This window comes from Sus scrofa, chromosome 1 (genome assembly GCF_000003025.6).
Source record: "Sus scrofa isolate TJ Tabasco breed Duroc chromosome 1, Sscrofa11.1, whole genome shotgun sequence".
In the NCBI taxonomy this organism is placed as follows: domain Eukaryota; kingdom Metazoa; phylum Chordata; class Mammalia; order Artiodactyla; family Suidae; genus Sus; species Sus scrofa.
In genome coordinates, this window is record NC_010443.5 from 35126086 (window position 1) to 35141028 (window position 14943).

The 14943-nt window shown below is 33.4% G+C and overlaps 1 protein-coding gene across 17 annotated transcripts in view; it reads left to right on the plus strand.

Annotated features, from left to right (window-relative positions):
• PTPRK (protein tyrosine phosphatase, receptor type K) overlaps nucleotides 1-14943 on the plus strand; it is a 565337-nt gene that overhangs the window by 432723 nt on the left and 117671 nt on the right. For all 17 annotated transcript variants that reach the window (XM_003353215.4, XM_021072706.1, XM_005652678.3 and 14 more), the window contains exons 8-9: nucleotides 5862-6164; nucleotides 12895-13004. In XM_003353215.4, coding sequence (XP_003353263.1) covers nucleotides 5862-6164; nucleotides 12895-13004 — 413 coding nt within the window. The remainder of the gene's footprint in view (nucleotides 1-5861; nucleotides 6165-12894; nucleotides 13005-14943) is intronic.

Genomic DNA, 14943 nt, shown 5'->3' on the forward strand with positions numbered 1-14943 from the left:
CTTTTCCAGAAAAAGCAAAATGAGAGAGAACTGTTTTATAAACATATGTATAGAATACCTAATAAAAGTTTGAAAATGGAAAGTGAAAAAATGGTAAAGGAAAGAACATTTGGTAAATTTCAAAATACATGACAGGTGGTGCTTCAAGGAATGTTATCCCCATTGTTTTATTACCACTGTTTGTTGTAAATACTACTTACTATGATGCCTGTTATGTACCATTAGGTCATTTCTTTTAAGTATTTAATCCTTAAAACAGCAATTATGCCTGGCTTTATATAACATAGTGAATCCTAAGCAATATCCTTCTGTTTCCATTGATTCTATGACAGTTTAATTATTTCTTTCCAATTTTAAAAGTTTAAATTTTTGTTTTTTCATTCTTGTCTCAGAAATACAGTGCACTTACTAGTGAGGCACAAAAATAATGGATCAGGGTGAGGAATTTAGGTAATTTTATTGTTGAATTTTCTGATAGACTTTTCTTTGAATGGATTTCATAGTAGTAGTCCCTGCTGTTTATATTCTGATATAAAAAAAACCCCATGTGCTCAGGGTTGTCAGCCCATGTCAGACCTAATAGACTTCAGTAGCATGCCTATTGTATGCATGTATGTGTCTATATGTGTATGTTTGAGTATGTATTTATATATAAATGTATTGCATGTGCACATGTATGCATGATAACATATATTATGTATAACTGAGTGTGTCCCACTTCAATAAAAACTGGAAAGAAAAATAAGGCAGATGTCAATTAAGAAGAAGTGTGATTAGACAGCAGCTTCCCCTGAGTTATTGCAGATGCCTTAAAGCACAAAATAATTGAGTTTTGACTTTAGATGTGTCTGTGTATGTGTATGTGTGTTTGTGAATATAGCCTTAAGTGAGAGTAAAATTATATTTAAGTCACTATTTTAGTAATAACAATGCAGTTTATAGCATTTATTCAAGCCACTGTGAAAAACATAAACTTTAAATACCACATTGGCCTTGGGTAAAGGTTCTTTGCCTTTTAGAAAACTATTCCTTTTTACAAATCTTTGTTTAATAAAGTATTGACTAGTGAAAATATGATTGTGATTTGTGCACATACCTATAGGATTTAAAAAGATACCCCTTCCAGGTTTTAAATGAGAATGAAAAAATATCAATTATATAAGTGTCAAAGTAAGCAGCATATAAATACACCACCACAAAATTTTCACTCAAAGGGAACTGTATATTTTTTTACATACCACATAATGAGTGTATCTTTTGCCAACTCTTTAAACTGTTAAGAATTGAGGATGTAGCGCTCCTGTGTCCTTCTTTCATAGTGCTCCTTCTTTCATAGTGTCTAGACATGCTTTTATTTTAAAAATTAAAGTTTTTTTTTTTCAAATATGAGACTGAAAGAGTGGAGGGGAGAGAGTTGCTTCTGCTTTTGATGGTGCATCCCTCAAGAGGCAGACATTTGCACCTCCTCTTGCTCTTCCAAGCCTAGAGAAACACCAAGTTCCTGCAGACTGCCTTAGCTCAGGGCTACTCAGAATGTCAAGCAGTTCTAATAGGCAGTCAGGTAGCTGCAGCAACTGAGCCGAAATTGAATAGCACACGCATTCCCTGTTTTCAGTGCTTCCTAAAGGGATTGAATGAAGAAAGCCAGAAGGCAGAAGAAATGTCCTATAATGAGATTAGTTAGAAGAAATTTTCTATTTATTTTTATAATATTTAAGTTTATAAAGAAATAATTTATAAAATTATGATTGGCTTGGGAGAAAATGTAGATATATAGTCGGTAATATGACAGGCAGATTGAATAGACTTAGTCCATGAAGTGTTAAATAGCGTGTTTGTACTCTTTTCACATTCGTATGTACACTTTATATCTTTATATTTCAAAATTTCTTACTAAAGAGGCCTTCAAATTTATTGTTCAGGAGTTTCCATTGTGGCTCAGTGGAAACAAATCTGACTAGGAACCATGAGGTTGCAGGTTTGATCTCTGGCCTCCTTCAGTGGGTTAAGGATCCAGCATTGCCATGAGCTTCGGCTTGCTTGGATCAGGCATTGCTCTGGCTCTGGCGGAGGCCAACAGCTGTAGCTCCGATTAGACCCCTAGCCTGGGAATCTCCATATGCCGCGGGTGCAACCCTAAAAAGCAAAAAAAAAAAAAAAAAAAAATACCGTTCAGAAATACAATTTATGATGACTGCACCCTACAGTTGTTTAAATCATTACTATGAATATTCACTTTGGAGGGGGTTGTTCTTTGGGGGAGTTTTATTAGTCTTATAGTATCTACTCATTTCCAAAATTACTTAAGTAGACTTTCCCCCAATCTTATCAGTGAAATTATGTCATACATCTGTAACATAGATTCTTTTGTAAACTTCATTTTGTTTTTAATACATGTATACCCCCTTTACTCATTTCTCTGACACTCCATCCCCTGCCTCTTGGCAACTATGAAACTGTTCTCTGTAAGCAGTCCATGAGCTTTTGTTGTTGTTGTTGTTAATTTTTGCTTTTGTTTTTAAGTTCTCATAATCACATAGGAGTGATTATACGGTATTTGCCTTTCTCTGTCTGACTTAATTCATTTAGCATTATACCCTGGAAGTCTGTCCATGTTGTCCCAAATGTCAAGTTTTCAATTTTTTTTTCATGCCTTAATAATATTCCATTGCATACATGGAATAAAAAACACATTTTCTTTACATATTCATACTTTGATGGACCCTTGAGTTGTTTCCTTGTAAAGGGTGTTGCAGTGAACATGTGGGTGCATATATCTTTTCATGTTAGTGTTTTTTTTTTTATTTTCTTCAGATAAATACTTAAGTGAAATTGCTGAATCATATAGCAGTTTTATTTTTCATTGTTTGAGGAGCTTTCATACTTTTTCTCTAGTGGCTGTACCAATTTACATTCTAACCAGCAGTGCACAGAGGTTCCTTGTTCTCCATATCCTCACCGACACTTGTTATTTCTTGATGTTTTGGTAATAACCTTTTTGACAGGTGTAAGGTGATATCTTGTGCTTTTGGTCTCCCTGATGATTAGTGATGCTGAACATCTTTTCATGTACCTGTTGATTATCAGTATTTCTTCTTTGGAAAAATGTCTTTTGGGATCATCTGCCCATTTTTTAATCAGCTTGTTTGAGGTTTCTGCTATTGATTTGTAGGGGTTCTTTATATATTTTGAATTTCAACTCCATATCAGATATGTGATTTGCATATATGTTCTCCCATTCAGTATTGTTGGTGCTTTCCTTTGCTATGCAGATGATTTTAGTATGATGTAATCCCACTCATTTATTTTTTGCTTTTGCCTTTGCTTTTGGTATCAGATTAAAAAAAAGAAATTGCCTAGACCTGTGTCAAGGAGCTTACAACCTATTTTTTTTTTCATGGATTCATGTTTTGCTTTCAGATTTTTAATTCATTTTGAGTTAGTTTTTGTATATGGTGTAAGATAGTGGTTGTATTTCATCCTTTTGAATAGGACTGTCCATTTTTCCCAACACCATTTAATGAAGAGACAGTTCTTTCATCATTGTATATTCTTGACTCCTTTTTCATAAGTTAGCTCGCTATATATATATATATATATATATATATATATATATATAGCCCATTGATCTATGTGTCTATTTTAATACAAATATCATACTGTTCTAATTATTATGACTTTGTAACATAGATTGAAATCAGGGAGCATCATACCTCTAGCTTTGTTCTTTCTGAAGATGGCTTTGGCTATTTTGTGTGTGTGTGTGTTTGCGGTTCCATACAAGTTTAGGATTATTTGTCTTTTCTTTGAAAAAAAAAAAACCATGGAATTTTGATAAGGATTACATTGAGTCTGTAGATTGCTTTGAGTAGTATGGCCATTTTAACAATATTGATTATTCCAAACCATGAGCCCTGAATACATTTCATTCATGTCTTCAATTTCTTTTATGCTTTTCTTATGCTTTTAGAGTTGTATTAGAATGCAGGGTACCTGCAAATTAAATAGTGGAATAAAACAAAAAGGTGAATAAGAAAGAATGATCACTTGGAAAAAAGAGAAATTTGGAAAGGGATAAAATGTCAGAGTCAAAATGAGCAGTGTATAAAAACGAGTATATAACTACTGGACCTAAAATACTTAGAACAGAGGAATAAATATTTTCAATGTTTTCTCCCATTGCATTATGGGATATTTTCATTTATATATACCAGGTATTTTGGGGGGGAATCTTACTAATTCTAGATGCTTTTAAGACAAAATATGGACTGACTGTAATATGATCACTCAGTTGTATTTGATTTATACCTAACAGGCAGTAAAATCGTGGTTTATCTGGAAATTTTAGGATGATGCTATCTGTAAGTGCCTGACCAGCTTGTGGGCAGTGGTGCCAAAGACTAACTAGACTGAAATGAAAACGTCATCATCTCACTCTTGTGCTTGGCAGGGAAAATGATGACAGCACCGAGCACATAGATTTTTTAAATGATTAGAAAGGCATACCTTTCTTCTAGCCAACTCACAGTGCTTAAGATAAATACTAAAAAAAAAAAAAAAAAAAAAAAAAGTGGTAAAATAAGGGGACTGGAATTATAAACAATCAAAAGACAAGCAGACAGGATTTAAAAGCAAAGCTTTGGATTCTACCAAAGATTAATGTGTGTGTGTATTTATAGTTTGGAGGTTTTAAATTGAAAAACCAGCAGAGTGTATTTCAAATTGCACACTAAATTTCAGATTCCATTGAATTGGAATCACAATTTAGGCTTGTCATCTGTATGCCATGCTGATTACTTTTATACAATTGAAGATTTTAATATCAAAAGTTAAAATTTATAAAAACATTCACATTGTATTACTTATTTTTCTTTATTTTTTTCCTACTAATTTCAATTTGGCAAGAGCTTACCTATCCTTAATGAGTTAATGGATGCACCATCAAGGCCTTGACCTTGGCCTTGACTTTAATGTCTTTGTTAAATCAATGTATTAAAGTTTTGCTGTGTATTGGTTTGTTTACTGTGTAGACTTTGCCATGGCCATGACTTTCATCGAGTAATTATTTTGATTAAGTTAGATGATTAAAGTTAGTCTTGCATGAGGAAAGTATACACTTGGGAAGCGGTGATGGATGGACTCCAGTCAATGGAGTGTTTAGTTCTGCCAACATTTTCCAGTTGAATGGAAATTCACCTCCCAGTTTGGTTTCGGTGACACTGAATGGATTGTCAAGACTGAGTGTTTCCTAGAGAAAGACAGAAAGAGATCAAGAAGGATAGATGACATTGTGAATATCCACATGTGTTCTTGCAGTTTTTCTCAGATATTTTTCTGCTTTGATGAACAACATCATTACTGAAATAATAAATGTTAATTAATGTCCGCATCATTTTTGTAAATGGTAGTTTAGTGTCACAATTAGACTAATTAGTATACAGCATAGCTTGGTGACATGACAAATCATAGAGCAGAACATGTTGACTCTTATCCATTATGATGTATTAGCTAATTCACTTGCTCAATAATGACAAAAGAAAATATAGGGAATAGGGCAGTAAAAACAGAAACAACTATAAAAGCATTACAGCTACATTTTCAGGTTTTTATTTTTCTACCATGTTCCTCAGTACTATGAATTGTTGACATTTTATGTTTCATGTCTTTTCTCATTGGTAAATCATAGCTCCTAACAGAAATCTTCAAGAATAAGATTATGAGTAAAAAAAGAAAATGAGAATAAAATATGACTCTCAGATGTTCCTGGGTTTACACATACTTTGTCATGCTCAGTGTTATATTTTTTCAAAGTTATTGATGATAAAGTTGACAAGTATCTGCACATCTGATTCATTTTGCAGAACCTATGCGAACTCCAAAAACTCTGAAGATTGCTGAGATACAGGCAAGACGCATTGCTGTAGACTGGGAATCTTTGGGTTACAACATCACGCGTTGCCACACTTTTAATGTCACTATCTGCTACCATTACTTCCGTGGTCACAACGAGAGCAAGGCAGACTGTTTGGACATGGACCCGAAAGCCCCTCAGCATGTTGTGAACCATCTGCCACCTTATACAAACGTCAGCCTCAAGATGATCCTAACCAATCCAGAGGGCAGGAAGGAGAGTGAGGAGACGATTATTCAAACTGATGAAGATGGTATGCTCACACTTCATTATTTTTAAAGAGGGGAGTTATGTGACAAGAATTATGTAGTTGCTTACAGTTTGCCTAGAGTACCTCAAAACTGAATTGCATTCTGAAATACTTTTAACAAGGTTAACTTTGGAGAGAGTTTGCCTTTAACAAAAAGCGTAATATTCTCCAGGGTAGCATCAAATACTGATGAACTTTTCCTTTACTGTTTGTGATTTTTATATAGTGTTAGAAAAGTAGCAACGACACTAAAAGTTTAAAAAAAATTTTTATTAAATGTTCAAAAATAGTTCTCACTGTTAATGGCACTACATCAATTACCTATTGGTGAAATACACAAGTTAAAATTCTCATTTTTTGCATTACAGACCAATAATAATAGCTTTCATTTTCCTTCTGATTTGAAAACGTCAATGTTTACCTATTCTATTCATTTTAGATTATTTTCTGTAATTATAAATATAAAAGAAGGGCAAAGTTCATATTTTTAAGTCTAAATAAAGGTGCTTATCAGATATTGGTACACTATCATCTTTTATCCATCTTATTGACTTATAACTTACCCAATTTTATATGTATTACTTCTAAATTCTTAAACAATAAGAGGAAACATTTATATTAATAAATGTTTATTTATAACATAAACATTATAATTTGCACACACGCATTTACTGTAGTATGTCATTGAGGTGAACTTGAACACATCTTCTGATTCAAAAAAATGTATCCTAGACAAAAAAAACATGATAATCTAATAATGACAATAATGTATTCTTTCAGTGTAAAACATTTCATCTTCAAAATTTCCTTTTATTAATAAAAGCATGCAGGGGAAAAATAGTGTGCTAGATAGTGAATTGAGGCAAAGATGAATGGTGAGTCAGGAATCATGAGTTTTCAGATCCAGCTCTAATAACTCTGTAACCTGAGCAAGTCCTTTCACCCCTCCAGTTCTCTATATCTCATAGCTATATGAAAAGTTTAAATTAGATGATCTCTAAGGTTCCATCCTCTTCTAAAACTCTCCTTGAGTAGCTTGTAAGGAGGACTTCATTTTTGTTTGGGTTTCAGAAAACAGAATGTACTTCATACCCAAGTCTTCCCAGTTCCCTCAAGTTCTGAACTTTAGGCTCAGATGTATATTTTGATGCCTGCCAAGTATGAGATTGCTGTTAAATAGGTCACTCTTCTCCTTATCACTTCAAGCTTTCTCACTATGAGAAGTGTCAATGATCTTGAAGTTTGCTGCTGCTTTTTAAAAATTTCTTAATTATAACTTTATTTCTTAAAATAATTTTATTATAGTTGATTTACAGTGTTCTGTCAATTTCTGCTGCACAGCAAAGTGGCCTAGTCATACATAGATACATACTCCTCACATCATATTCTATCACAAGTGATTGGATATAGTTCCCTGTGTTCTACAGTGGGATCTCATTGCTTATCCATTCTAAATGTAATAGTTTGGATCTTATTAACCCCAAACCCCCAGTTCATCCCACCCCTCCCCCTGTTGTAATAAAGTGAAGTGAAAGCTTTTTAATTTCATTTACTCAGGTTTTGAAGGAAATGATATTGTCCTAAAATGATGCATATTTCCACATTTTCAAGGAAATAAAACCTTAGACTTATTCATGATAAATGTACTTTTGTCATCTTTGAGGTAATCAAACACAGTTATCTCAGCTATCATGTTTGAACTTGGGCTTATCAGAGCATTAACAAAATTTTAAAGAACAAACCCTGCTCTCATACATAAATATGTGAACACTCATATTACCCCCCCATACCCACACAATACACAACACACGCTTATGAAAGAAAGAATGATTGAGTGTCCTTGTTTTATAGGTAGATTGTCTTATCAAAATGGGAAGTTTAAGCATGGATTCAGAAGCTCTGAAAAATCTCTATCTCATTTTATCAAGTGGGATTAATATTAAAATGTCTATATTACAGTAGATATTTTTTAAGAATATTTTTTTTAAGATTTCTTGTGTGGCTCCGTGGTCACGAACCTGACTAGTATCCATGAATCCATGAGGATGCGGATTCCATCCCTGGCCCCGCTTACTAGTTTAAGGATCCAGCATTGCCTGAGTTGTGGTGTAGGGGGGCAGTCGTGGATCTGATTTGAGACCTCTAGCCTGGGAACTTACATATGCTCTGGGTACAGCCCTAAAAAGCAACAAAAAAGAATAGTTGTTTAAACTATTGAGTTAGTCTCAGATGTACAGAAAAGTGATTTCGTTATTTTTATTCAGATTTTTTAATATTCAGCCTATATATATATATATATATATATAGGCTGAATATAAATATCGCATCTTAAGCTAATTGTCTGTTGATGGGGACTTGGCTATTATAAATAGAACTGCTATAAGCATCGGGGTGCATATATCTTTTTGAATTGCAGTTCTCATCTTTTCTGGATGTATACCCAGAAGTGGGGTTGCTGAATCATATGATAGCTCTGTTTTTATTTTATTAGGAAACCATAATGTTTTTCAGTAATGACTGCACCAGTTTACATTCCCACCAGCAGTGTATGAAGGTTCCCTTTTTTCCACACCTTTTCCAGCATTTATTATTTGTCGACTTTTGATGGTAGCCATTCTGACCAGTGTCAGGTGATACTCGTTGGTTTGATTTGCATTTCTGCAATAATTAGGATGTTGAGCGTCTTTTTCTTTTTTTTTTTTTTTCGCTTTTTAGGGCTATACCTGCAGCATATTGAAAGTTCCCAGGCTAGGGGTCAAATCAGAGCTGCCGCTGCCAGCCTCAACACCGGATCCTGAACCCAGCAATCAAACCTGCATCGTCACGGATGCTAGTCTGGTTTGTAAACCACTGAGCCACAACAGGAACCCTAGATGTTGCTCATCTTTCTATGTATCTGTTTGCCATCTGTATGTCTTCTTTAGGAAATTGTCTGCTTAGTCTTCTGCCCATTTTCTGATTGGTTTTTTTTTTTTTTCATATTGAGTAGTATGTATCTTTTGGGTATTAACCCATTGTCAGTCACATTGTCTGCATATATGTTCTCCCATTCTGTAGGTTGTCTTTTAAGTTTTGTTGATGTTTTCCTTTGCAGGGCAAAAGCATCTAATTTTGTTCATTGTACACTAGACATTTCACAATCTCTTTTGGTAATTCTTTTGGTAATAAGAATATACTCATATATTTTGTTGCTTGCACCTGAAATTGAAAAAAAAAAACAAACAAACCATGATTTCTTAATTGGTAATGTTAGGCTGAGTTACATGAGTTTTGTGCTTCTCTAGTCAGTCACTCTCTAACAGTATAATTCATTTTGATGGTATTCTTTGGTATGAGTTTTTAGTCCACTTCTCTTTTCCACAAACCAAAGAATGCAATCAGGCTTATATAATCCTTTTCACGGTGCATTAAATTTTTTAATGTATTTTTGGATACTCATATGACTAGATTATTAATTAGGAAGTGAATTGGTTTGGGAGTTTAATAATGTCTTAAATTGATCAAACTCATGACTGTGCTATTTGTTTTATCTAGTAGTTTTGTAAAAGTAAAATAGCATTAACTGTAGAGTCTAACTGCAATATTATTTCCTAACCTTGTTTTATTTTAACCTGTTTCTATTTATTTATTTATTTATTTATTGTAATTGAGTTGCATATTATTATTTCATAGTAGGATCACAAAGTCATTCCTTCTACTATAAGGGTTTTTTTTTTTTTTCCTTCCTGTTGTTTTATCTGTAAGACTAAATGGTTGAAGTACAGGCTTTCTATGAAGTATTTGCAAGTAATTCAGTGTTCAGATCTTCTCATTATGAGCTTCTGTTTCTACATAGAGTACTTGATGTGTCTCAGTGTTCCTGAAGGAGGGAAAAAATCTAAATCATAATCTGTTGTTGGAAGATTGATGGATTATGATGATCTAATTAAGTCAGTCTTACTAAATTATTGCTGCCCTATATACATAGAAAAATAATATATTATCAACCACCTAATAAAGGAATATAATTTCATGAAAAGAATTCTGGAGACATCCATAAATCATGAGAGCAAAGCTAGAATGATTTCCCACTAGAACCCTAAGGTAGAATTTATGTTTAATTTATTGCATACTTTTTTAATGCATGGGTAGAATTTTTTGTATGAGATTTTGTTTTCATTTTTTATTCCCGAATTCATAAAAATCAATATTATGGAGTTGGCTCAGCTGAAAAGCCTGGTGTAGGGACATTTTTTGGCTAATACAAAGCTATTTTTATACACATATTTATTATATTTTAAAGGCTCTAATACTTATTTAATGTAATCTTACCCCACCCACTTTTCATTTTTCCTTTCTCTTCCATTTTGAGAGTTATATTGTAAGGGACTTTCATATGTGCAAAAAAAGAATTTAGCTGAAACAGCTTTCCAATAAATTATAGGCAGGGGAATAAAAGTCAGCATTCTCTCTCCATTAAAAGTTGTTGATGTGGAAATGTGAGGTGACATTTCTTGCAATATGAAGACTGCCATGATGAAAGTCTTAGTAATTTCATGTTGTATTTGCACAAATCATACATACATATAGCTGTTGTCTATATACAGAATTGTCTCCCTTCAAATGTGGAGTGTTATTGAATATAATTTTTCTGTGCCTACACCCCTCCCCCCACCTGTTTTATGTGTGTGTGTTTTAGTTCCCTTAAGTGTAATTCTTTCTCTCATCCACTATACTAGTCTCAGTCCAGGATCAGTAATATGGCACTCTCTTGGCCATCATTTTCCCTCAGACTTTTCCATAAGTGTGTGAAGTGTACCCATAATATCATTTGAAGTGAATCCTGTTGACAAAGTAGAAGCTGTATATATGAAGAGCAGAGTCTCTGTGTGTACAAAGTCTGGGAAGGGTACTTGCTAATTCTGCCTTTTTCTCAGTGCAGAGTTATCCAAATATATAAAGCTATCCTCCCTATTTGTGAACAATTTGAAATATATTTATGCCACCTCATAGCATGTTGCAACCAAGTGATGTTTGATGAACATAAATAGTAATTACAATACCATCAATAAACATTTACTCATTAAACTGGGTTTTACCTGCTCCTCCCTCCAAGAGCCACCCTCCATGAGAGATATGGAAAGGCAAAGAAATACTTTCCCTTAATTATAATTGTAACCCTATGTCTTTGAGTGGAATGGAAACAACAGGTATTTTCTTGGAAATCAAACTAATGCCCTTGATAGCATCCAGTAGATGCCACAAATTACACACAGGTCCATCCATCACAGCCCCTCTGCCTTGATACTGGCAGAGCTGTGCCCATACTGTGGACCTGGGGGTTGAGAGAAGTGGATGCCTTTTGTTAACTTTTGCTTGAGCTCTCAGCTGTTAGATACATGAACATATCTTCTAGAATACACTCCTGGCATTTTTTTCTATTTACTGTGGGTTTTTTTCGTTTATGAATTTATTATTAATGTACCAAATTATGTTGGCTGACCTAGAGGTCGTAACATCATTCACTGTCTCCTTGTAGATTGAAATAAATCTTACTCTTTTGACATATCATTCAGAATTTCTTGATGCTGCTGGCCACGTTGCAATGCATCTCCTTTGATCCAGTGATTTTTAATTTATTTCAGTCCTCACAAAATTGCTATATACTCTGAAAATACATTTCTAGATAATGTCATGTGTGAAGTTCACTGAAACATGAGATTAAGGAAAAATATTAATTAAAAAATCATACTTGCCCAACATTTGGTTGATGGTTTCAAAAGAAAACATATTTTTAAGCAAGGTAGGATGGATATGATATATTTTTAAACATTATGAAAACAAGAAATTGGACTTTTATGTAAAGAAATAACAACTAAGTATTTAAATAAGATACATAAAAGGAAAATACACAGTAGCAAAAGTATCTCATATCTTGTATTTTCTCAATAGAAACGGACACATCATTCATTGCTGCCACTGGGTATTGTCAGTTATAAGACACTTGCAAATAAGGACTGGGATGGTTTCTCAAATCTTGTCATACCTAGGGATACTTCATAATTAGTTATGAGTTCTAAACAAGTCCAGTGTCATAAGATGGCTTGATTTTTAGCTTTGCAAAAGGGAATTGTTTTAAAAAGACTGGAGCCTGATATTCATCTTAAATTTTTTTTTAATTGTAAAGATCAACACTGTCTTTTAAAAAGTATAGAAATATATTAAGCATAACTGTAAAATTCAGATTGATTATTAATGGGCATTTCAAACTAGTGCCATATGGTTTGGCTTTTGAGTCTAAAGAGTGTTAATTATTATTATAATTTATCATCTTATGAACATTGTTTATGGATGCATGTTAGGGGTTTGTAATAATCTTCAAAAAATATTTCTGGGAAATCTTTCAGGGAAAGCTCTGTTCTTGAAACAAATTACAAATGAGATCTTAATGTCATTAGAGGTATACTACAGAGAAAACTAGGCTACACAATTTATTCAGTTCTCTAAAGTGATAGAATATTCTTTTGAATAAAAATAACTTTGCAGTTGTACATAATATTCATTAAAAGCTTATAGATATACTTAATTTAAATTCTTATGTGTTAAAGTCAGAAAATGCCATACAGCTTATTTTCTTTTTAAGGATTTACTTTTATTTATTTAATTTACTTTTAATTTATTTTTCTAGCTTCATGTTTATTTTTTCTGTTTCTGCCATAAGGATCCTTATCACCAAAAATGTATTTATTTGTAGTGCCTGGCCCTGTACCAGTCAATTCTCTTCAAGGAACATCCTTTGAAAATAAGATCTTCTTGAACTGGAAAGAACCTTTGGATCCAAATGGAATCATCACTCAGTATGAGGTATTGGGAGAAAGAGGAAATTTATTGAAATACAGATTGAAGGGGAGAATAAAAGAAAAAAGAGGCAAATAATGGAAAAGAAGTAATTGACAGGGGATTAAAATCATTATTAGTTCTTCTCTGTTTTAGCTTATGAATTCCTTGATCCCTAAATTAAGTATCAAAACAAATATTGTATGGCACCTAGAGTCTTCAGATTCTTAAAATAAATGTTGATTTAGGGAAGCAGCATGGGCCTTGTCAAAGAGACTTACTGGTGGTTGTAAAGAACAAATTTTTGTAAAATTAGGAAACTCATATTTCTTGTTATGATATAGGGGAGGGATTGAGTGTCATTTGTTTCAGGGTTAGGGAGTAATACCTAGAGAGCAAAATATTTCATAAATCTGACTATTCTAGAGCTTCATCTCAACTTTGAATATATATCATTATCTTATATTAAATATAAGGAGCTGAAAAGAAGAAAAGATCATTTTACTTGCACAAATGTTCCTGGGTAGTCAGTGTTTATGATAGCATAAAATGCTTCCAGTTTTAGTGGCTGCAGAGTGCATCATAGGAATGGGAATCTATTAACATGCTTAAAATTTGTTATGTAACTTGAACAAGGAATAGAGTAATGTTAATTATAACAAACATTTCTTGAACACTTTCCATGTTTCTTTTTTTTAAATTGAAGTATAGTTAATTTACAATGTTGTATTATTTTCTGGTGTATAGAAAGGAGATTCAATTTTAAATATCTGTACATTCTTTTTCATATTCTTTTCTATTATGTCTTAATGACAGTGTATTGAATATAGTTCCCTGTGTTGTACAGTACAACCTTGTTGTTTATTTTATGTATCATAGTTTCTAAATTCCTAACTCCTAATTTATCCCTCCCCATCCCTTTCCAGTTTGGTAACTATAAGTTTATTTTCTATGTCTGTGAGTCTATTTCTGTTTTGTAAATAAGTTCATTTGTGTGACATTTTAGATGTCACATATAAATGATTTTTGTCTTTTTCTGACTTACTTCACTTAGTATAATCCATGTTGCTGAAAATTGCATTAGTTCACTTTTTATGGCTGAGTAGTATTCCATTGTGTATTTATTCCACATCTTCTTTGTCTATTCATCTGTTGATGGACATTTAGGTTGCCTCCATATCTTGGCTATTTTAAATAGTGCTGCTGTGAACATCAGGGTGCATATTCTTCTCAAATTAGAGTTTTCTTGAGATAAATACCCAGGAGTGGGATTTCTGGATCATATGGAAACTCTTTTTTCAGTTTTTTGAGTAACATCCATAATGTTTTACATTGTGGCTGCACTAATTAGCATTCCTACCAACAATGTAGGAAGGTCCCCTTTTCTCCACACCCTCTCCAACATTCATTGTTTGTAGACTTTTTGAGGATGGCCATTCTGACCAGTATAAGGTGATAGCCTCATTGTAGTTTTGATCTGCATTTCTCTAGTAATTAGCTATGATGAGCATCTTTTCATGTGCCTGTTGGCCCTCTATATGTCTTCTTTAGAGAAATATCTAGTTAGGTCTTCTGCCCAGTTTTTGATTTGGTTGTTTTATTGTTCTTATTGTTGAGTTTTATGAACTGTTTGTATTATGAAAATTAAGCCCTTGTCAGTCACATCATTTACAAATATTTATTTTAGTCCATATGTTGCTTTTAGTTTTGTTGATGGTTTCCTTTGCTATGCAAAAGTTTGTAAGTTTGATTAGCTCCCATTTGCCTTTTTTTTTTTTTTTTTTTTGCTATTTCTTTGGGCCGATCCCACGGCATATGGAGGTTCCCAGGCTAGGGGTCGAATCGGAGCTGTAGCCACTGGCCTACGCCAGAGCCACAGTAACGCGGGATCTGAGCTGCGTCTGCAAACTACACCACAGCTCACAGCAACGCCGGATCTGAGCTGCGTCTGCAAACTACACCACAG